Here is a 23,631-nt window from a genome sequence, read left to right on the forward strand (position 1 = left end):
CAAAGACAAGGCAAAGTTCTTATAGAAGCAAAGACTAGTATGCTTTATTTTTTAACTTTGCTCGTAAATATGGAAACCTGGTTTATTAGTATCAGGTTATTCGGTTTCATATAAATAAATAAATAGTAATTAATAAATATCATTGGACAACTCACACACGGTCATTTGATTCCAAGCTAAGCAGAGCTTGTACTATGGTAACCAAATAACTGATAAACATACTTATATACTTCTAAATACATACTTATATAGATAAATTGACATCCAGGCTCAGAACAAATACTCGTGCTTACACACAAAGATTTGTCCCGGGTGGGATTCGATCCCACCACACGCGGCGCTACGGTTATTGCGGCGAGGTAACCGCTTAAACCACTGCGCCAAACGTGCAGTTAAAACCATATAAACCATAGAGTTTACACCTCTTTCAGTAAAATTAATAATACTGGATAAAGAGCTATTAAATAGAGTTCAAAATCTTATTTTATTACACATAATATATTTATTTTCATTAATTAATGCGATTTGATTTAGATTCAAAGCTTACAGGCAAATATATTATATTAATCGTTTCTTTTCCTAGTCCACATTATGAACTGTTCATCTTTCAGTTTTTCAGTTCACAAGATTGTTATAGAACGTCAATTTCCCAATAAAAATGAGTTATAGACCACTACATACTGCAGAGTTAAGACTAAAATCCAATTACGTATACAGTGCAGAGAATAGCTTTAATGACTAGGCAGAAGAAACTTATATATCCAAAAGACGCAAACAGGAAAGAAAACGATTGTTTGACTAGTGTAAATAAAAATCAAGTAAACATATGATGAACTTTATTCACAATACTGATGTAGCCAGTTATCACATCACAAACCGCTAATATTCTATAAATTTCAATAGTATTAATACATATATTTTATAAACACTTTATATTTTATTCAGTTATATAATAAACCTTTAAAGGAATGTGTACACTAAACGTTGACAACTTAGTGTTTTGGCTCCATGTGTGTAGATCATCATAATTGTCGCGTGTTAAAACTGATCATACATAATAATATAAGTTAGTTCCGACAGAGTAGAACGGAGGCACATTATTTACATTTATTACACACTATTTTATTGCTAATGCATTTAAAAAGCCCGGTATCATTCAAGACATCAATAATAACAACGAATTAAATATTTCATTTAAATATATAACATATTTAGGCTTTAGCTCCGACAACAGTTCCCGCCTGCTTGTCGATTTGTTCCTTCTCTAGTTGTTTGCCGAGGTATTCCCTGTAACAGCACAAAACAATCTTTAGAACAATATCCACTCATAACGCGATATAAATGTGTTATCTGACACTTGATGTATTATATTATCAAGGCGTGTCTGACGTAACGCAAGTGAAAGTTATTTTGTATTGCATAACTTACATAGCTTCAAGTCGTTTTTGAAATGATAATAAAAGTGCTTCGATACATACCAGTTGTGCACCATGAGTTTCTGAACGGCCAATAAAGCTTCGTATCTCACGTTGGGGTCGTCGTGGCTCAGGAGGTACATGACACGTTGCTTGCCGCCCAGTTGTTCGATGATGCTGTACACAAATTATGTTTATATCAGAATGTGTAGGATCACATACAGTTAATATGTTACTTCGCGAACACGGTTTTTCTGTGCTGTTGAACCGATGATATCATGAGCATTTTTAAAAAAGATTTTGTTTATGCACGTTTTATTACAGTTTATTGCTTCGTAAATCATGGGTAATCTCTCCAAGTAATGTACATCACACAGGAATTAACTCGAACGTATTATCACCTTGGTTTTCTTGACATTCCAGCTAAAGTTTACATTAGCCGTGAACGAGAATTGATGCTAATAGCATTACATTAGGATCGCGAAAGGTAAGTCATAATTTAAAGAAGTATACATACTGTTTTCCACGGGGGTAGTGGCGCACGTATTCGCCGACGTCGTAGCACGCGACAGCCAGCACAACGGGGTCGCGGCTCTTCTCCAACAAATGCACGAGGGTGCGCAGCAGCTCCTGGCCGCGCTCGTTGAGGCGGGCCGCGTTCTCACGCCAGAACTTCGCCGACTTGTGGACGGGAGACCACTCCAAACTAGAATATTAAAAGTTATGAAAAACTAATTACACTTAGTTAAAATTTTCTCGCCGTGAAGTCATCGTCTCTAATTAAATCAACGACAAGCGAAGGTACAATTTCCTTGTAGTCGATATTTAGCATAACAAAAAGCTTGATTATATTTTAGCATGTTTTTTATAGTGTTCAAGTAGATTCACTCTATATTGTTAAAGACTCAATTCAATGGCCTGGTGGGGCGCTAACCAACATGAGCGACGAGAGGTCAAACGTAAAGATCAAATATACTAATTAACTTATTTAATTGCAATTTATAGCTCTTGACAATTGTCACCATAGGAATCTAAGATTACTACCTATTACTTCTTTGCGCCACCGATATACACAACAGTGTATTTAATCAACATTGAAATAGAAGTATGCTTACCGGCCGCTCTTAACTTCAGTGGCGTACTGGTCGAACGAGCTGAGGTCCTGGACGGAAGCCTGGAGGCGCTCGTTCAAGAACTCCACGTCATTCATGATGTCCTCGTCGTCGGAGCGCTTCTGCTCCAGGATGGACAGTTGCTTGAGGACCTTGCATTGGACCATGGCGATGCAGTGTTCCTTGGCAACCTAGTCAAAAGTATAAAATAAAGATTTACTACGCTATGTGTGTGTTGATAGTAGGGCAAGAAAGTCGTTTTCGTAAAGTTGGAACGGACTACGTAGTTCTGCACATTATCAAGGTCTATAAACTATTCTGAATATTTCAAACTTGACATCACAATTCTAATAAAGCGTGTGTTTCAATTTAAGTATGCTAACATAGCCAATAAAAGGGCGACGGTGGAAGATTTTGGAGTAGTGTAAATAGTCTTTAGTATAACAGTAACTATGAATTACATAACAGTATTATTTTTTTATTTATTAGTATTTACCTGTTGGTCCTCAGGCTTCTCAATCAGGTTCCTGAAGACAGCGAGCACGATACGGGTGACCTTCTCCTTGACAGAGTCGCTGAGGATATCAGCGAGGATGGGGATGGCGTTGAACTTGTTCATCTTCTCGGCAAGCAGGGGGTTGAATGTCAACACCCACAGGCAGAACACCAGCTGGTATTGCACCTACAAACGAGGAATTATAACCGTAAGGTTGATTAACAAATTCTTTGAGTTAAAGTAGCTGATCTATTTATGATGAAAACCTGAATAAAGTATGTTTTAGCGTGTATTTTTGTTGATAACTCTGCCCATTCTTATGTAAGTATCATCTAGCATATAACAACAAATATAAGTTACCTGGAAGTTGACCCTGGAGGCCAAGATAGACAGCAGGGTGGAGATGCCGTCGACAGACAGGAAAGCGAAGCGGTACTCGTCAATACGAAGCATCATTTGCAGGCAGCGAGCCACTGACTGGATGTAATCATTGTTCTGTGTACAAAAATAACATATAGTCTAAATCAAATACAATATTAACCCTGGCAAAGCATGGCCCAAAATAAAATCACTAAAAGCCTCCAGACCTTACGACGGTAAATAGCAACTGAAAAAATCTGCAAAATTAACAACCTATAGTTTCTATATCAATATTTTCTGCCTGAAAAAAGATCACACGAAGAAAGGGACAGTGTCTATTTAGTTCGATTAATTAGTAAGAAATAGTCAATGGAAAATATTTTTTATAAGTTACCCAAGTAAAGTAAGGAAAATTTTGACTATAAAGTAAATAAGATGCCATTTGTATTCAGCATTTTTCTTTTGTAAAACTCGCATTTATTTGTAGACAGTAGGTAGATTTTCGAATTCAATTATTGATTCTGTTTACAAGTTGATTCAATGGCATCTTTCTGTAGTCAATAAATTTTACCAAATATTATAATTTATGAGGCAAATAATCAAGTCCCATAAGCGAAAATCCTCCTGTAAGCCTGGTATAATTGAAATAACTGAAAAATAACATACATGAAATAAAATACTAATAATAGCTAACAGATAAAGTAAATAATTGGTTTTATTAATATTTCACATAAGCAATTAATAATTCATTTCTTATTTAAAGCTAGCATGCACAGTACCTTCATCACATTCTCCTATTGCGTGCAAGTGTAATGAACAAGATTAGTGTAAGTATGCAATATCAAATTATCAGTTATTAAAAATGCTCATCCTGTTAGGAAAGTACACACAGTTAGAAACACCTAGGACACTACATACTTACTAAGGCAGTTAGTCATCACTTGGTTACAGTACAAGATATTTGTTTAACACTCATTTTGGTGTCGACATCTACACATTACAAGAATACCTTATGCAGGCCAGGGGGCAAGACGTCATGCGGTTTCAGCTCATCGAAAGAGCTGTAAAGGCTCGAGTACTTTTCTTGCGATGCGTCGGTATGCTCTTTATCCTTCTGATGGTGATGTTTTGATGGTTTATCGGCTGCGAAATGCTGTTTCTCGTGGAGCAACATAACCTGCTCGGCATGCTCTAACTCGGCAGACATTTTCTCCGCCTTACCAGAAAACAAACCTCTCAATGACAATTCACCCGCGTCATCAAAGCCCCAACGATGCGTGATGCTTGCACGTGATACTCACAACGATTTGTTACGTTTCAGTCGGTTTAGACACATTGATGATGTAGTTATACCCATCTGGTATATGGCACTAAGCTTCGCCACACATAACTATTGAATTGTTAAGCAGAGTTCATGTTGAAACATTTTTGTAGATATAAGAGATGTAAGATCATGTATCACTGCATTGCATAAGTTTATATTTCTGAATACAAGTGATGGCAAAAATGAAAATGAAAGTGAAGAAAGAGATATGAAAGGAAGATATTGTGATCAAGGCTATTGCTGATATTTATTAAACTTTTTATAAAGTACTTTATGCCTTTGCAAAGTAATTTATAGTTACGATTCTTTATACTCAGTCAATTATGTCCATTCTTTTAATTAAATTTTAGATTAACAGATGTGTTTTGCTACCTTACCTACAATATTTATAAATCTAAATCCCCAACATTTCTATGAAATTTTTGGCAGTCTTTAGTAATGCCTGTAACACATATCTGTTTCACAGCTTTTGAAGTAAATATTGTGAAACATAACATGCATTTACCCAACTGGAATTATTTTCTGTATATCATACAGACTGGTTAGTGGTTATAATATTAATTGTTTAATTCATAAGCAAAAGGGTGATTATATTATTAGTATAGAATCAAAAATGTAGTAAAAATAGAGGTGACACTATGACTTCTATCAGCCAAGCAAAATGAAGCATGCATACAGTGAAAAATGACAATCTGTTCATTAAAAAAAAAAATCAATAACATTACAAAATATTCAGAACATTTGATGCATGCATAAAACCATAAAAACTTCATGCAAATAAAAACTGCTTATTACATTTCATGGTACATAGTTTGTACATAATTTCACACCCTTATCATTACACAAAAGACATACCATTAACATAATGCTTTATGAGTTGTGTTGTATTGATCCATAGATTTTGCCCTACCCTCATTTTGTCCATTACTAATATAGAGACGAAAACATCTTCAAAAACTCACGTTCAGCTTCAGTTGATCCTTGAGCCAGGAGAGGTAAAAGTGCAGGTCACTCTTCTCCATCAACTGTGGGTGCCAGCAGGCCAGCTTGGCGATGATGCGGGCAGTCATGTGCTGCACAAACTCATCTTGACGGTTCAGAAGGTTCAGGAATGGCTGCCAGGCATTTCCTGATTTGGCTTCACGGAAGATCTTCACCCTCGCCTTGTCTTCCTGTAAAATATAAACATTGTATTTGTAGTTTATATTGATGAGGATCCAGGAGTATAATATTAAGATAAAATTAGATTAAAGTCAAGTTTAATATTGTATAAAATAAGAAATCTATCATTATCAAAAATACAGAGATAACATATGAAAACAATTAGCACTATAGTTTAAAATAAAAATTAAAAATTTAACCCATTACTGTCCCACTGCTGGGCAAGGGTCTCCTCCCGTAATGAGGGAGGGGTTAGGCCTTGAGTCCACCACGCTGGCCAAGTGCGGGTTGGGGACTTTGCATGCCCTAAATAAATGTATTAAACAAATTTTAGGCATGCAAGGTTTCCTCACGATGTTTTCCTTCACCGTTGGAGCATGTGATAATTATTTCTAATACACACATAACTTCGAAAAGTCATTGGTGTGTTGCCTCGGATTTGAACCTGCGACCACTAGCGTGGGAGGTGCCAACTTAAACCACTCGGCTATCACTATAGTTTACAAGTATTTTTTTATTTAGATGACACTAAAAATTATAAAATGTTATCTATGTAGATTAAAAAAGGGAAAGTAAATGATTAACAAATTACATATTACTTACAGAAAGGATGTCATCAATCAAAACAAGCAGGTACTGGATGGTGTGGTCCTTGCTGATATGAGTGAGCAGGTTGAGGAACACTTCAGCACAGGCACCCGGGTTCTTATCAGGCAGGTCTTTAGCTCCACGCTGGTCCAAGTTCACAATGAAGTCATGGTCACGCTGCGTGATCATCTGTGACCTAATATACAGTAACACATCGGAATTAGGACACTCAAATGAGAGCAGAATGACAATAAATAACTTCTGACAATAGAATCAATACTTACTGCAGATAAGACTGCCAGTTGATCTGGGTCTGGCGGATTTCACTGGCACGGATTTGCAAGACGCTGGTGGCCGCAATCATATCTAGAAAACATTGGTTTTGTAATGCTTTTGACTTAAGACCAGGAATTCCTCAATTCAGAGTTAATGCGTAAGGGAGTACTTACCGATTTTTTCGTCACCCAGCGACGGCATAAGCTGACTAACATTTTCATCCCCGATATTAGCCATTTTGGCTATGGATTTTAATAACCAGGTCTGTTATTTCCAAAGAAGAATCGAAAAACTTTATATTTGGGAAAAACAGAGAAATGAAGACAGCCTCAGCTGAGAGGTCTTGTGACTACAGAGAATGACGTTAGTTTTGCATACAGTGATAATTATTCTCTTACCTTCTCTGATATACACGACCCGCGCTAGAAAAAAAGAGATAGAAGATATAGAAAACAGTTGTCAACACTGTCTTTACAAGCAAGTTGGCAAAATTAAGAAAAGAATGGGATATGTCAATTCTTTTTCATGCTAGCAATAATGCTCTGAAATTCCAGCATTAAATTTTCCATCACGAGGGAGGAATCAAGAGGAAATTAATTCCAGTCCATAATAGAGGTGGTCTCCGATTTTCTGATAAAAAATTTTTAATAACAAGTTGTCTAAACTTCTGCACCAAAAATTAGTTCCAGAACTTAAATGAAATAGTTTTATAGAAACAATAATGCCTGTTAAATATCAATCTTCTAAAATTTTAGTACTCATGATTGTAATACTACTCATGGGTGTACATTTGATAAATAGAATAAAAACATAATACTGGAAAATATCCTGCCATTCGCATATTCTTAAAACGATTGAGTAAAAACTGAAAAAGTAATTATTTTAGTATAGAAAACGTTTAAATTCTGATCATTAATCTATTTTAAGAATATTCTACTAAACATACATTAATTACCTTTTTCATAAACAGCAGAAAATCTAACTAATAAGTGGGGTTTCATTCAAAGTAAACAATTTTATAATGTACCTACCTATATAAATTATATAGTTTGCTGGTTTATAACGAGGTCTTACAAAAACGTTTAACGTGACGTACAAACATTGATGAACGAACGTTTGGTTGACTTGGCTGTGCTGCGCTCGCTAAACGTTGGCGCTAATTTTATATTTTAGTTATTTTGCTCACTCAAATCAAATCAAAATAAATGAAATAATAAACTTAGAACCTTCCAGGTCAGTCCTCTTTAATTATTTATAATTTTAAAATGTTTTTTGTTTTCTATGTTATTTGCAAATAAATGTAAATCGATCTCAAAATGTAAACAAATAAATAATGCAGCTGTAACAAGGTAAAGCTACCACATTTTAAAAGAAATAGCTCTACTCACCATTGTATTTTTCCGTGTCTTCGCCAAGATTTTTTTCCATATTGATCAGATAAAACTATAAATAGTTTACTTATAAATCACCGAAACCTATAAAAAGTAATGTCTAAATGTAACAAAATTCATAGTAAAACTGTTATGAAAGTACTAGCGAATAAAATTTGACTGTTTATGTTGCAGTATCATAATTTGCGCTATTCAAGACTTCGTCGAACTGACATATTCGGCTGTAAATAAATTTGGGAACTGGCCAGTTCTTTTGTCATGACTACTTTGCAATCAGAAGATTGTCAAACTAATGACCCAAATGACTCATTTCCGATGGCAATTGACTCGTTGCGTTTTCCATTAGATAATTCAATGCGAATTGTATTTACCGGCTATTATAATGGCTATAATGTGGAAATAAGATCCATTGAAGAGATAGGACTTTTGTATCACATGGGATGTTTTGGCAAAGGTTCTGCTTCGCGCTCTCAACCGAAGGTTACCGAAAATGATAACAGCCCACGTATTATGCGTAAGAGACAGATCTTGAAACGAAATTACTGGTTTAGAAAATTTGGTAGCTCTAATCAATCAGCTGAAGCGGATGCTTTCATGAAGGACATTGATGACATTACTGCTAAAATTATAAGTGACAGTGAAAAGAGGTCCATAAAGGATGTTATAGATTTGGTGTCCAGTGATGAAGAAAATGGAGTTGAACAAGAGCCACAAGAGTGCTTTGAGCAGTACCACAATCCAGAAAAAGGCGATAATATAGTTGTTATTGTACCCGATAGTGATTCTGAAGAAGAAAATTACTTTGCCAACTTAAAGCCAAAATGTTGCTTGAATAAGATTAAGATACAAGAGAAGTTAATGTTAACACCACAAGAAGCGTTCTTTCTGTTATACGGTCTGGGATGCTTACAAATAGTAAACCTTGACAACACATTGTTGAATATTGAGAAATGTTGGGAATTGTTTACTATGGCAGATAAGAACTTTGTGTCAAAATATGTGGTTTTCCACTATTACAGATCCAAGGGTTATATTGTAAAACCAGGAATCAAATTTGGAGGAGATTATTGTAAGTGGCTTAGTGTGATAATTCAAAATATCCAGTTTTCTGTAAAAGCATTATTGTAGGCAATTATATCAAATCCTTGCACTTGGCTATACTTTATGTATTTTATGATATGATGATGATATATTTTTTTCAGTATTGTATAAAGAAGGGCCTGCAATGTCACATGCTGAGTACATAGTTGTAATTAAATCTAAATACAAATCATTTGGCTGGATTGAAATGTTGGGTCATGTACGAATGGCAAATACTACAGTTAAGGTAAATATTATTTTTCCTCTTTGTAAAGGCCCATTTAGACGGGGAGAGTTTCTCGTACGGTTCCGAGCGAGAAACTATGCGCTACTATCACAAGCAATAATCGCCATAACACAATCGTATCAAAATGTTTACATACAGGCAAGAATTAAAATCTCGCCTACGATTATGTCATACGAGATTCGCTTATGACTTATCGCTAGGCGATAATTGCCTATGTCTGTTTACACAACGAAGGTATAGTAAGCAGATTGTTGCTTACGAGAATCTTAACTTGTATTAACACGATCTCGTGTGACATATTTTCAAGTTGATACGAGTATCGTACAAATCAGTTTGAATCGTTTTTAGTGAGAGATTTGTCATTCGAGTTTAGTGATCAGATGAACTCCTATGTGAACTCCGATGCCCGATTCTCCATTTTCGAGAACTGATAGCGACACACAGTGGTGGAATTCAAGCATGCAAGATGATTTTCCAAATGATTCAACCAATGCACAATAATTATTTTTTTCCAAATATCTCTATATTAAGTTGATTTATTATAAGCTAATTGTCATTTATTTGTTTTGTAATCTACCTTATTAAAGTAAGACTGATTTTGAATATATACTTAGGTAATCTTTTTTTTTTTCTTTATTTATGATCTTTTGATGGTACTCTAAATATTTCTGATAATGTTTGAAATGAATCTCCTGTAGCCAAATATTTTAAAGTTATTTCCAATTTTGTACGAGCGGGTATAGCTTGACGCATATTTGTGTTACTTTTTTGTATAGATGGTCCAATTTCTTGAACTAAATAATAATATATGAGTTGAGTTTTCGTAAGCCGAAACATATTTTTGAATGTCTCTTCATCTTCCAATTGTAATTTAAGGCACAACGTGTTAGATGCTCCCAAATCATTTCTTCTAGCTATCCATTTTTAACCCAACACGTTTTCTTCTTTTTCCGTTTAACTAATTCTTGCCTTAGAAGAGCAGATATAATTAAAACACCCTCGCGCACTGCACTCATGGTAGCAACTGGCATAAAATCTCGAAATACGATTATTGCTTTGAAATTATGTTTACACGGACATAACAATATTCCATTGCAAGGCAATTCTTGCCCAAAACAACGAGCGAGGAGAGCGAATGTTTAGACGAAAAAAATGATTAATATTCTTTCGACAATCGTATCTTCGAGACGAGAAACTCTCCCCGTCTAAATGGGCCTTAAAGGAGTTGAATGCCTCTGTCATCTTGTTAACGTCATGGTTTATGCTGACTGAAGAATGAAATTTGTTATAAGGCCAAAGGTTCCAATTACATCCTGAAGTGAATATTCTACTGCCAATAAAATGTTTGATAAATATCAACATGTAAAATATATATTTTATTTATTTCCAGGAAATACTAATTGCTGAAGTCATAGAGCCTGAAGATATTAATTGCAAATTACCAAACAAATTAAAAGGTTACACAGTAAGAGAAGTAGTGTTAAGTAGAAATTTACCAGTAACAATAAATGAGGATGACTAAAACAGATTTTTATTTAATAATATTTACACTATTCTAAAAAAAACATTTAACAATAATAGTTTTAGGCTCTTTTAATAGGTTTCTTAACACCAGTTCTTCGGTATTCACTTCTCTGTTGTAAATACTCTTCAGTACACAGTTTTTTGAAATCTTCATTTTGATACCAGCTGCCAAGACAATCTTTGAGTATAGAATTTTGATTCCTGCATTTGACGACCATTAAAAGAGAAGATTCTTTGCAACATTTTTCAAACTCTGCAACTTCTTTTGTACATTTTTCTGTTTTAGCTTTCTCTCTTATGAGTTTAGGTATCATTACATCTAATTCCACCCTCCTCAAAGATCGATCATCAGGATCACCTGTAAATAAATAGAATAATTTAAATATTAGTTGCATAATCATGGGGTAGGGGCTAATCAGTTACACACCCTGTTTGAAAAATTATGACAATAATTTAATGTTGAAAGATATTAACGATTCTCGCTAAAACAGGTAGGTACTGCAAACATGAAAGTAATTTCCTGGTAGCCTTTTTATTGAGATAAAAAATAAACAGTGTCGATAGGAAAGGGGTGATAATAGGTTACCGATTTTAATTAGTTATTAGTACTAACCTAATCCTTTAGGCCCTTCCGAAAGCTTGCTAGGAAGCACGGACTTTTCTGTCATTTTGTTGTTGAATAGTTCTCAAATGCTACTGTTATTATTTTCAATATTACAGGTAATATTTTAAATCGAAACAAGCCAGGATTTTATTGATATCCTAGTTGACATTGATGACATCTTATTTGACACCTGCGACAGATAGGGCTGCGGCTATAACTAAATGATTATATTATCGTTTAGGTGATATTGTATTCACGGCTTCGTTGGTTAAGATTCACCGGCATAAATTATAATGATTAACCTAAGTGGAATTTAATAATTCTCACCTATTTTATAACTCATTAAAAGAAAAGAATAATTGTTATAAGAATCCATCTTAATATTTAGTCGAATCCATTTTTTTTCTGAAAATATTATAGCAACACATTCATGAGGTTGCAGTTTCGACGTGGGCTGTCAATTTCGATTGCCGTGAATTAAAATCATTCGTTCCTTGTTTCAAATCCCGTTCATTTTGGATTTTGGCCGGAGTTTTTCGGAAATAGTGTAAATGATTTCAAGTTCTTTGTGTAAGTATTTGCTTCAAAGTGAAATAGTAAACGTTTTTAAAGATAATAAGTTACAATCAGATTGTTGTGGGTAAGTTGTTGATGTATGTATGAAGTATGATGCTCACTCGATGAGTTTGCTTTATTTTAGAATAAAGAAGTATAAAAGTGCACAATAATGGATCGTCTTCTACGTCTTGGAGGAGGTATGGCGGGATTATCCCAGGCGCCGCCGCCTACTGATGCGCCTGCGGTAGACACCGCTGAACAAGTATACATCTCATCTTTGGCCCTGTTGAAGATGCTAAAACATGGTCGTGCTGGCGTACCCATGGAAGTGATGGGGCTTATGTTAGGTTAGTATAATCCTATAATTTATTTTGTATTGTGTCATCAAAAATGCTGTATCATGTTAACCAGCTGTGACTTGTTCATTCTATAAGTATTGATTGAGTAACTAAATGTTCCAGGTGAATTCGTGGATGACTACACAGTACGCGTGATAGACGTGTTTGCTATGCCCCAGACTGGTACTGGAGTGTCCGTAGAGGCTGTTGACCCTGTCTTCCAAGCTAAGATGTTGGATATGCTCAAGCAGACTGGCCGCCCAGAGATGGTTGTTGGATGGTGAGTAGAAAAGAGCTCTATTCAGTATTGACCTATTTATATATTGGTCTTCAACACTGTTATTGTTGGTACTCAGAAGCTAAGTTTCCTATGATTAGAACAAAGGATCCCTCAAATTTGTCATCTTATTAATTATTGTTGTACATTCTCCAATGATGTTTATGTGGATAGTTAATTGGAAATGAAACACAGGAAATGATAAACCACAATGTTTAGTGTTCAGTTTTATTCTTGTATTGAATGTATTTTATTTCAGATAGCACAGATATCAGCTTAAACATAATGTTTTAAGTATAATGACATTGTCTAATATAATATTTTCAGGTACCATTCCCATCCTGGATTTGGCTGTTGGTTGTCAGGTGTGGATATAAACACTCAGCAGTCATTTGAAGCCCTGTCCGAGAGAGCAGTTGCTGTTGTGGTGGACCCTATTCAGTCAGTGAAGGGAAAAGTAGTCATTGATGCATTCCGTCTCATCAACCCTAACATGATGGTTCTCGGCCAGGAGCCCAGACAAACCACATCAAACTTGGGCCATCTCCAAAAGCCCTCAGTACAAGCCCTCATCCACGGACTCAACCGCCACTATTACTCCATCAGCATAAACTACAGGAAGAATGAGTTGGAACAGAAGATGCTGTTAAACCTCCACAAAAAGTCCTGGATGGACGGCCTTACTCTCTCAGACTACAAGGAACACTGCTCCATCAATGAAACAACAGTAACAGACATGTTGGATCTAGCTAAGAATTACAATAAGGCACTAGAAGATGAGGAGAAGATGACACCTGAACAGCTAGCTATTAAGAATGTAGGCAAACAGGATCCCAAGAGGCATTTAGAGGAGAAAGTTGATGTTCTGATGTCAAACAACATAGTGCAGTGTCTGGGAGCAATGCTCGACACCATGGTGTTTAAATGATCCCCATGTGAGACTTTTTATACTATTACATGTTAAGGTTATAGTAAAGTGGTAATAAATGAATCCAGTCTCACACTTTTATCCCTATTGAATGTATGATACTTATAATTTACTTAATTGTACCTAACAATAATAAAACAGATTTTTGATAAATATTTATTAATTTAAAAGAATAGTTGTTGAGGAGCTATTTGCTTGCGAATGGTTTCCAATTTTCGTTCGACTGTAGGATAGTCGGCTAGGTTTGGAAAATCAATGTCAAACATTGGTTTTATGTTTTTTTGTAAATTAACTATATCTTGAATGATACCACGGACTTTTTTGAATGCTTTACGGGGGTTATCCATGGTGACCTGTAATTTAGAAACATTTATCATTGCATGTGCAAATGAACGAATTTCAATAATTTACTTACTGTATCCCAAAATAATCCAGGATTGCGACGATGTATGGTTTCACAACTCTCTCTAATGTGAGTAGATGTAGAATATGTATCTTCAGTAGCATCAGTTGGTACCTAAACAAAGAATATGTTTAACCAAAAAACATATATTTAGAAACTTAATACATAAAAGTGTTAAAATCTTTACCTTTGTCATTGGTATCTGGTACATCATAGAAGTGGGATCGTCTATTTTATGATCAGGAGTTATGTCTGCTGTGAGGAATATAATTTTTTATGAGTAAGTAGTTAATGGGCCAACTAAGAGTTGAAGAAATAAAGGAGGTTTAGGAATCATACAAAGTATTATTGAAACAAGCATCTCATTGCTTTAGCATGATTTGTGAATTTTTGAACTTTAAATGCACATCTTTTATGAAACAGATGGCTTTCACTGAAAACTAAAGTTAAGCATTAAAATTCTGATATTTACAAGCTTGATTGGCGTCACTGGCTAGTTTTTGTCCTGCTTCTGTGAGGAACGCGAGCCACAGGTCCGAGTCATCGACGGAGACATGGGGACTATGGTGCGCGTGCTGACCAGGTGTCGGCCACGGCGCTCGAGTGCTTATCGACCGGAACTTTTCTGCAAGTTTTAGTACTATTATAATAATATAGCAACGTGGCTAAGAATCTGATTTGAAGGAAAAAACAGAAACTTAAGAATAGGAAATTAAAATCCTATATGTAGAGCCAGCTTTGGCAATCGCCACTTGTAGGCTTATTTGACCTAGATAGCGAATGTAGGGATGAAGACAATTAGACGAATAATTTTAAGCTTTTGTCGGATTGAACGAATATTCTGTCTGTTCATCAAATAATGTATCTCAGGATTGTAAAACCCACTGTACGAAAAATAAAGATTTCTCTCGGTTTAATTTATGAATTTGTTGGATACAGTAAAATAGTATAACAAAACTTGAATGACCGGCTTTATCGGGTGATTCTTTAGCTGCCTGCGGTTCAATTAGCATTCCCGTGGGATCTATGCCGGCTGAAGTGTTATCTTGCGATGTAAACGTGACAGACTTGGACGATTTCGAGCTATCCGCAACCACACAACCTGAAAATTTACAGTTTGGTAGGTATAAATTACAAAAGGTTGAAAAGCTATTATGCATCACTCCTATTATACTCGGAGGTGATGATAATGTTTAAAAAAAAAAGGGATTTTATATAGGTAAATATAATGTCGCAATCTACCTATTGCTATTACCCGGGCACGTTAATCAACTCCGGGCTCCTACCGAGATTATAACAACCAAAAATGAAAAATAAGCCTACATCAATACACAAATCCACTCGGGAATTCGAACCCTATACCTCGTGCTTGGCGGTCGGAATTCGAAATATTTTGGATAACTTTATTTACCAGCCTTGTTTGTTGACCCAGAAAACATACTCAATGACGTAGCTTCGTTTGACATCATCGCAATTCGCATTGCGCTGAATTTTGCTTGTCTTGAACATTTATGCAATTACAGATTATTTGTTCAATTTTCAAGTAACTTACCTTTCCAAGTAGAAGAAGTATACCGACTGAAATCAATACTTTTGCGTTGAGAAATACTAGAAGCCTTTGCTTTCTGTTTCTCAATTGCTCTGCAGATAAAAATAGCATAGAGTTTATTACACGAAGATATATGCTGCATGCTGTGTTGTTTTCGATTCGATATCAGCAATAAAAAAAACTTTTGTACATTTTTCGCAGATAGGTAAGTATCTTTGTTCAGATACACCATGCCTATGTTGCAGCGATCAGTTAAACATTACCAAATTCTAATTAAAGTGAAATTCTAATAAATAGCAGGTGTGCTGTAAAGTCTCTTGTGTTATCTAGGTACTTACTTTTTACTTTGATAAGAGCTCTGCCCGTTGGTAATATAGCTTACGTACTCCTCAGTCACTTGAGATTCTTTGAACAGGGAGTATAAGCTCGGTTCCTCTTGACTCGGCCTTCCGCGCTTATTTTCATCCAGCGATAAATCACTCTGAATACAATCAATGTTTCGTAAACTAGGTAACATAACTAAACTACATTAGTATAAAGATAAAGAACAGATGTTTCTTCCTAGGTTTTGACCTTCCACCTCTGATATAGAACTAAAATAATCCTTAAACATTCTTCCTTTTCCTAAATTATCATTATAAATCCTTAAGATCTGATTATCGGCAGACGCTATGGCTACTGATGTGTGCTGTTTGACTGTTTTAATTGTTGTATCGATCCTAGTATGCTTATAGCTATGACCCCAAACTGCATCAGCTCTACTTACCTTGAATATTATCTGATTACCATCAAATTCTTACCTATGGGTAAAGCAATTTATTAAAGCGAAAAAAGAGCTATTACATTGATACGTTTCGCGTAATCTCTGACCGCTCTTCGAATGTCACTGTCCAACATAAGAGAACATTCCGATTCCATTACAAATTCACTATTTTCCTTTTCGTCTGGCAAATCCTGTAAGTTAGAACAAATAATTTACATATTATTCACTCTTTGTTTTCAATTAAAGTAAATTAGTTTAACAAAATTAGGATACCAAAAGAATTTCATTAAGAATCCCTGTGATTATTATCCGACCGGATAGAAGAACTTGCAACGTTGATCGTTCCAATGGAGGCTCCAAAGACATTCGCTGCCGATGATACCTCTCCCGCTCCCTAGAATTATATACACATTATTTTTAGTAAACAAGAAAGGGTTGAAAGGCTCAGAATAATCAAAATATAACAACGGTTTTCATACATCCTTCGGGCGTATTGTCTCTTCGCAAGTTCTCGTGTATCTCGCATCGTCGCTAGAATCAAATATGGCCGGTAACCACGTAATTTCAGCATCAAAGCTCCGACTAAATCCATGCTTACAATCTTTACTTTTCCATCTCTTACGTAGGCTTCCTCGCGGCCTACAAAGCAATATAGTATTTACGGTAAACATACGTGGCCGTGCCCATTTTCGTGGCTTACTTTGACCCGAGTTTTAGGTTTCTTTGTATTAACACTAAAGCCCTGGAGTTTATGGCTTTGGAGAGTGTGAATATATTTTTTGTTGTATAGAAACGTGTGATAAACGGGAGGATAAAGGATCCTCTTTTATTGCTTTACTTACCTACCAAGTGCGTACTTACGTTATATTATTTAGACACAATCTTTTATCCATGTACCTACTACCTATCTACGAACATCTTGTGTAACCTGTAGCTTTTTACTTTGTTGGTGAAAATCACCTATAAGTGAGATTTTAGACCATTTGGAATCGTCTTAGTAGCAACATTTCTACTTAAGCAGCCAACATTTTCCAGAAAGGTAAACATGAATAGGGGTCGGTTTTATTAGCATACTTAGTCCGTAGGATTCCCCGTCCAACTCAGAGTATGTGAGGAGGTCTCCAGCGAGTAGCATGTCGTCAAAGTTGCGCCGCGTTACTTGAATGAAGTGATCCGAATAGTGGTAAACTGCTGTCGTATGTTGACGAGCTAGCTCTATGTTTGAACTACACTCGGAGGTCAAACGGCGAACTAATGCCCCTGTGATATAAAATATACCTATATATTATTATTTATTTCAATGAATTTAATCTGAAGTTTAGGAATTTGTCGAAATAACGAAGTGGAATAACATTAACATATTTTATTTTTCCAATAGCCTATCAAAGATTAACACCAGCCTAACAATTGAAGGCTCTTGAAAGTTCCACAATCCATGGCCCAGTTGTGATAATTATAACTCAAGGTTTGTTGTTACATAAAACCTAAGCAGAACATAGAATTTTTAACTAGATAGGTGTAAGTATAAAAAAGTAAGGTTTTAAAAGTATAAGAAACAGATAATGAATAAGATACCTTTACCAACCGCTTCGTTGCCAACTATAACAACGATAGGGACGTCTTTATTGTCGGCTGGCGGCACGAAGGGTGACACCACAGCCCTAGAGAGCTGTTGTATGTAGAGCAGGCGCAACAGTCGCCGAGTCGCGTGCACCGTCACGTCGGGATACATATCCATTTTCAAAGTACGCTGTGACATGTTTAGAAGTTTCATTATACATTAAAGTTGTTCTAAGAACTGCTTAGAGTGACTACAAGTAGCTAATACATTGTTTTTTAGGTTTTGGTTGACATTTGAATACGACTATTTGAAATATTTTCTCTTCTGAATTAATTGCTGCATGCAGCGGCAATTTGAAACCTCAAAAGACTATTATAACTGCATACGAGTAAGGGTAACATTTCCAATTCCCGGTCGAGTCTTAACTTTATGAACAATTCATAAAAGTCGAAAGGTTTAGTTAAATATAATTTAAAGTTATAACTAAGTACTAGAAGTTTTCGATAGAAAAATATGAACCTGTTCTGTGGGATCAAGATCTTCAGCATCTAAAGATAGAAGCAAAGGAAACGTATTGATTACGACCTCTTTGTACCCAGGGATGGAACACATGGGGTTCGCACGGAGATCGAGAACAACTAGCCTCCGCATTTGCTTCATGTATAATGCAATTTCAAGAAGAACGCTCAAACGATTGTTCCGAGCGTGCAGCTCACGAAGCCTGGAAATCAATTCTGATTCAATAAATTGACTATTATAGAGTTATTCCATACATATTTATGTAAGATCAATCGGGATTTATGATAGCTTGTAAATATATTCCAAATTCCTCAACATATATTTTACACAAGTCAAAACAAATAGAACACAGTCATTTGTCTTGTATTGTACAAATATTAATTTCAGGTTATGGAAAGCCAGCTAACAATTCAGTGAGTAAATTAGTATTCGTGTGAACGCACAAATTAATAAGTTGACTTTTACTTAGGCTATTGCGTTTCGTTCTATGTATATGTGTATACTAAAGTCGGCAGTAAGGCGTCGAGTACGTGAAATGAATAAAAGATTTTTCGGGTCCAGAGCAACCACATGTGGCTCAGTTCAGTCATGAGATATCTAGCTTTCATGAAGCTATGTCAATATTTATTATTCACTAGGACTCTATCTACAAAAATAGCAATAAAGACTGTAAAGTTAAACTATCTATCATTATTTCTTAATCTTAGGTATTACGGTACATTTAACTTTAATAATTACATCAAAACGACTGAACTTTCTAGCGTTCTATAGTGTTGAAACGTTACGTAGAGCTTTTGTTTCATTCATTAGCAGAACGGTTCGAATCAGGCTCGATTGGGCATTGTGGTGGGAACATGGGTTGCGTCATTAATGGCACTAATTACTCACCGAGTACAATCAGAGAACATTTTCATTGATGTCAAATTGTTTTCATTCAGATTCAGGTATTCAAGGTGCAGGAGGGTCCATAAACCGGCTTGCTCTCCAAATTGAAAACTTGATATATTATTGTAAGACACGTCTAACCAAAGTAGACGTAAGTTGTTTAAATTCTCTAAGCGTTGAATATGGTTAAATGACAGGTCTAGTCGACGAAGATATCTATTGGAAATGCAAATCGTATTATCTCGATAACTTTGACATGATCATTTTATCAACGAATGCTTCGATGAATATAAACGTTACCTTAGACTTTCTAAACCACTGATAAATTTAATATTATTATGTGACAAATCTAGTATAGTGATTGACCAAAAGGCGCTCAAATCATTAATTCTTTTTACAGAATTGAACTTGTAGTGCACCTCAGTAAGAAACCACTGCGCTGAAAAGTTGAAACATTAAGATTTATCAAGGGGTTGAGTGTAGGTACATTTCCCCAGAGTTTACCCGGGTGAAGCAAGTAACAAATAGCAGCAACTACTAAGTAAATGCAAGTATTCTCGCTTGGTACCTACATGTTACGCTGTGTTTAATTGTGTGCAGTAGCCCGTTTGTCAAATGCTTTGGGTATTTAAGCTGCGCTGAGTAGAAGCCCCATTTGCAGTCTGTTCTAAATAAGTTAAACAAACGTACAAAATACTTACGGGTGTCGTATTCCAAAATAGTACTCAGACTATTAAATGCTACGGACAAAAATTGTAGATACGGAAGATATGAAAGTATAGTTAATTCTTTCAACAAGTTTGAAGAGAGATCCAGGTAAACCAAGTATTTATAATGCTTTAAAACATCAATATTGCTCAGATGCTGAAAAATAAGTAAGCTTTGTGAGACACGAAGTAGGAGAAAATACATTAAACGTAGTCGAGTCAGTATGTCTTCATTACCTTTGATGAAAGATCCAATTTTATGTAAGCGAAGTCTCCGAGAATGGGCGTTCGTTTCAAATAAGTGAGACAGGCTGTGACCATGTCTCTGGTGAGAACGCCCCCTACCAGTTCTGGTACGTCTTCAAGAGCACGTATGCGGACTACTGGCGAATAAACATCTGCATAGATTTCTGGAAACGTATAAAAGCACCCCCACAAATTATCTTCGTTCAGCAGCGGAGTCACGTTTACAGGAAACTAAAAAATGAAAGAAGGAAAATAATTATGACATACATGAGAAATGTTTTGTGTGTAAAAATTCGTTTCACGTTCAAGAAATCACAGTGGCTTTTAGCGGACATAAAAATAAAACAAGGGTCCGGCAAAATGTCTTTACCTCCGGGAAATACCAACTGCAGAGGTGTGACGAAATGTGACCCTACTCAAAGGGACGTTATACATCAAATTGTGCGGTTGCGGGAATCTCGCTCACCGTTGCTTTTTATCCCCTACATCATTGCGAAACATGTTTAATGGGCCTTTAATACCTGTCCAAAATATTACAAGCACGGCGGCCTCTTGACGAGAATATTTATCATATAAAGTTTATATTCATAAATATTTGCATCCAAAATTAAGGAATAACTTCCACTTTATACTCTCGAAGTTAAAAGGAATTTAATAATACTTGTTCAACATCTGGTAAAAATGTTTAGCTATTTAATTATGTTACAACGAGGATGAGTTCTTTACAACTTACCTACCTAAGAAGATATCGATTTAGAATAAAATAAAATATAATTTATAGAAATGTCGTTCGATCACAAGGATTCATTGGTAATATACAATATAAATTTATTCAACGGTAGGATTTACCTCTTCGATGATCTTTTCCATGTCTTTTTCACGTTCGTTGATACCCAGATATTGCAAGGATTTTTCCATCGCCGGCAGACCAATACTTCTGCGCCTTAGTAGTGTCGAAACTAAATTTAAGAAAGCAACAGCAGTCGTAAAATAAACTACGAATCTTTTAAACTCATTTATTTATTAGGTCCCGATTATTGTCAATTAAGATAACAGTCGTTAAGCTACGTCAAAGGGCTACACAAATATGTATGTACCTGAAGTAATGACCTCCAGAGGTCTCATTGACATGTAGTTGATAAGTGAGACATCGGCCCATACTTTGATCAGGTTTCCCACAGGAACACCGACCATACGACTGATGCTAGTTCCGAGTCTCTTAGGCTCATCAGCGTCGTAATACGACATACGCATTGCTTTGTATTCCGACGACTTTTGAACCGTTTCAACGGATTTATCCTCTGTTTCTTTCATTTTTATAAATATTTGTGAAAAATATTCAATTTAGGGAAAACGTCGTTAAAGACGATATGTCAGTTTTGACAATTTTTAACGTATGTTGATGAAAAAAGTGACGATTCGTAGTTTGAAGACCAGTATTTAATTTCGCGTGTATAACCTGTAAGTTATTTTTATTGTTGTTTTGAGAGTCCATTAACTCGTGGCATTTTTCATTCAAATCCATCCCACCTCTTGGTTATTTCATGCCCCTCAATAACATAAAGTTGCGATGCTTTCTCGAGGATGAAATTTGATTTTCATAAAACTCATTTTTATGCTGAGGTGCTTACAATCTCGACGACACGATGTGAAAATATGAATATAGGTAGTTACGTGCTTAGGCATGTTTAGATACTACGTTACTTTGTCCGTTGTTTCAGTTATATGGAAGGCACGTGTGGTTTAAATGCTTCACGGCAGAGTGCTTTCAAGAGAGTGTCAGTTTGATAATAGTTTCAATAGATCTTAATGGAAGTTTCTTCGTTTCGTACGTCGTTGCGACATATTTTAATGGATTCTTTTGTAAAATTGTGCGCGTAAACTGGAAGACAACACTCACAAGTAGACTGGGTGGTGTCCCACAACGCTGAAGGCGGGAGATAACGAACTCTGGCTTTTGTTTTGCAATCTCCTTTGACTGCATAAAAAGTCCTCGTTGATTTCCGCACTGCAGGCTCCTTTTTAACTGCCAAGCTTTTTTGGAAGTGTTATTGTTGCTCTTAAAAGTAACATTATGCAGCGAAAACTGCAACAACGTTTTTATGAAAGCGCTCGTTTGTTTACTGTTTAACTAAGATTAGATTAGGAGAAATATTGACAGATTATTTCACTCTGTCTGCTGTCACTTCGTCTATCAAATACTACGTATAGATCTGCGTGCAGTAAGACCGGCGAACAGTCGTGTATTGCTACATTGATTTCTAGTACTCATTCAAGAACAACAATCTGAGATAGAAATATATCTGTAGGTAATCTTGAACAGAAATAGAAATAGAAGGAATGATAATCTAACGGCACTTTAATTTAATAAAAAAATTGGCTATATAAAAATATTTTACGACAATAAGATAGAAGCATTTTATAATACAGCTGTACTTGGTAGTAAATGCACTTGTCAATAGAACCAGTTGGTGACGCGGTATTACAACTGTTAGCGCGAGGCTCTTGGGATTTGTCCGCGAGACAGCTGTTCCAAGTTAGTTTAATGCAGTTATGTGAGTATAAGCCGCTTTTATTACCGCAAATAAGACGCGCTCTATATTCTTTCTTTTAATGTACAAAAGTATGTTCTTCTTCTTAAATATAATTCTCGGGATTAGAATAAGTGCAGTTAGCTTGTTACACGGCTAAAAATCCCTCTCTTAAGTAATTCCGCCACCAAAAAGTTATAATCGAGGCGCCGATTGCTTTTCCTCGCATTCTCACAATTGCAAAAGCTATAATAAGAAAAAATCTGAAATCCCTTTGTATTGGTAATATTACTTAAAACTTTTGCTAATTAAATTTCCCGGGACAAGGAAAGAGAAGTGTGAAGTACTCTCTTATATATCTCGAGGTAACAGTAGGAAGGGACAATTGAATTGCGAGTTTGGAAATTCAAGTTGTAGCGAATATTTATGTAGAGATGTCAAACAACAACAAAGTGTCATAATTCAAAGTTATCTGCAGGGGCTTTGAAAATATAAAGAAGTGTCTTGTGGACAGGCGTTCGTTTGCGATGAGAATGGAAAAGAAAAGTGTCGTGTTTCAGTGGTGCCCGACATCGAGCTTGCTGCGACGCCGCGGTGAGGTGCTACTCTAGCTGCGGAGACAATTTTACATGCAAATAGATTCATTTTTGTATGAATTAACAAAAGACGCATGTTTGCGTTAGAAGTTTCTTGTTGGTTCTTAATTCAGGCCGTTTATTTTGCCTGTCTTCTTTCATTTTAAAAGTACACAATATGTTTTTTGAAGAAATATATTTGCCTGTAGAAGC

At 35.7% G+C, this 23,631-nt stretch overlaps 5 protein-coding genes across 7 annotated transcripts; 2 read left to right on the forward strand and 3 right to left on the reverse strand.

The window, feature by feature from the left end:
• Positions 1 to 821: 821 nt before the first annotated feature.
• Positions 822 to 8,290, reverse strand: VhaSFD (V-type proton ATPase subunit VhaSFD). 3 transcript variants are annotated; one of them, XM_076124707.1, is made up of 12 exons: positions 8,121 to 8,290; positions 7,131 to 7,154; positions 6,741 to 6,822; positions 6,472 to 6,652; positions 5,670 to 5,879; positions 4,393 to 4,599; positions 3,384 to 3,518; positions 3,024 to 3,209; positions 2,531 to 2,718; positions 1,933 to 2,121; positions 1,479 to 1,592; positions 822 to 1,287 (listed from the first exon to the last, which is right to left on the reverse strand). In XM_076124707.1, the coding sequence occupies exons 1-12, from the start codon at positions 8,158 to 8,160 to the stop codon at positions 1,212 to 1,214; spliced, it is 1,632 nt and encodes a 543-aa protein (XP_075980822.1). In that variant the 5' UTR covers positions 8,161 to 8,290; the 3' UTR covers positions 822 to 1,211. The 3 variants fall into 3 exon arrangements, with proteins under 3 accessions (XP_075980822.1, XP_075980821.1, XP_075980824.1); XM_076124706.1 differs by lacking the exons at positions 7,131 to 7,154; positions 8,121 to 8,290 and adding an exon at positions 6,906 to 7,096; XM_076124709.1 differs by lacking the exons at positions 4,393 to 4,599; positions 7,131 to 7,154; positions 8,121 to 8,290 and adding an exon at positions 6,906 to 7,094.
• Positions 7,785 to 10,972, forward strand: Tsen2 (tRNA splicing endonuclease subunit 2). Its single transcript, XM_076124710.1, has 4 exons — positions 7,785 to 7,965; positions 8,298 to 9,192; positions 9,326 to 9,450; positions 10,841 to 10,972. The coding sequence occupies exons 2-4, from the start codon at positions 8,382 to 8,384 to the stop codon at positions 10,970 to 10,972; spliced, it is 1,068 nt and encodes a 355-aa protein (XP_075980825.1). The 5' UTR covers positions 7,785 to 7,965; positions 8,298 to 8,381.
• On the reverse strand, positions 10,964 to 11,772 carry LOC142979654 (COX assembly mitochondrial protein homolog). The gene is made up of 2 exons (XM_076124711.1): positions 11,588 to 11,772; positions 10,964 to 11,332 (listed from the first exon to the last, which is right to left on the reverse strand). Exons 1-2 carry the CDS (start codon positions 11,640 to 11,642, stop codon positions 11,034 to 11,036), a joined length of 354 nt encoding a protein of 117 aa, XP_075980826.1. The 5' UTR covers positions 11,643 to 11,772; the 3' UTR covers positions 10,964 to 11,033.
• Positions 11,773 to 12,008: 236 nt separating this feature from the next.
• Rpn11 (regulatory particle non-ATPase 11) lies at positions 12,009 to 13,832 on the forward strand. Its single transcript, XM_076124261.1, has 4 exons — positions 12,009 to 12,148; positions 12,279 to 12,483; positions 12,598 to 12,754; positions 13,079 to 13,832. The coding sequence occupies exons 2-4, from the start codon at positions 12,306 to 12,308 to the stop codon at positions 13,677 to 13,679; spliced, it is 936 nt and encodes a 311-aa protein (XP_075980376.1). The 5' UTR covers positions 12,009 to 12,148; positions 12,279 to 12,305; the 3' UTR covers positions 13,680 to 13,832.
• Positions 13,826 to 21,665, reverse strand: LOC142979384 (uncharacterized). Its single transcript, XM_076124260.1, has 19 exons — positions 21,410 to 21,665; positions 21,162 to 21,271; positions 20,304 to 20,543; positions 20,061 to 20,223; positions 19,660 to 19,798; positions 19,363 to 19,575; positions 18,475 to 18,676; positions 17,970 to 18,144; positions 17,469 to 17,654; positions 16,874 to 17,033; positions 16,668 to 16,788; positions 16,475 to 16,585; positions 15,970 to 16,112; positions 15,635 to 15,723; positions 15,050 to 15,184; positions 14,555 to 14,707; positions 14,270 to 14,337; positions 14,095 to 14,196; positions 13,826 to 14,032 (listed from the first exon to the last, which is right to left on the reverse strand). The coding sequence occupies exons 1-19, from the start codon at positions 21,624 to 21,626 to the stop codon at positions 13,844 to 13,846; spliced, it is 2,916 nt and encodes a 971-aa protein (XP_075980375.1). The 5' UTR covers positions 21,627 to 21,665; the 3' UTR covers positions 13,826 to 13,843.
• Between the last annotated feature and the right edge of the window lie 1,966 nt (positions 21,666 to 23,631).

The sequence above is a fragment of the Anticarsia gemmatalis genome, chromosome 16 (genome assembly GCF_050436995.1).
Source record: "Anticarsia gemmatalis isolate Benzon Research Colony breed Stoneville strain chromosome 16, ilAntGemm2 primary, whole genome shotgun sequence".
In the NCBI taxonomy this organism is placed as follows: domain Eukaryota; kingdom Metazoa; phylum Arthropoda; class Insecta; order Lepidoptera; family Erebidae; genus Anticarsia; species Anticarsia gemmatalis.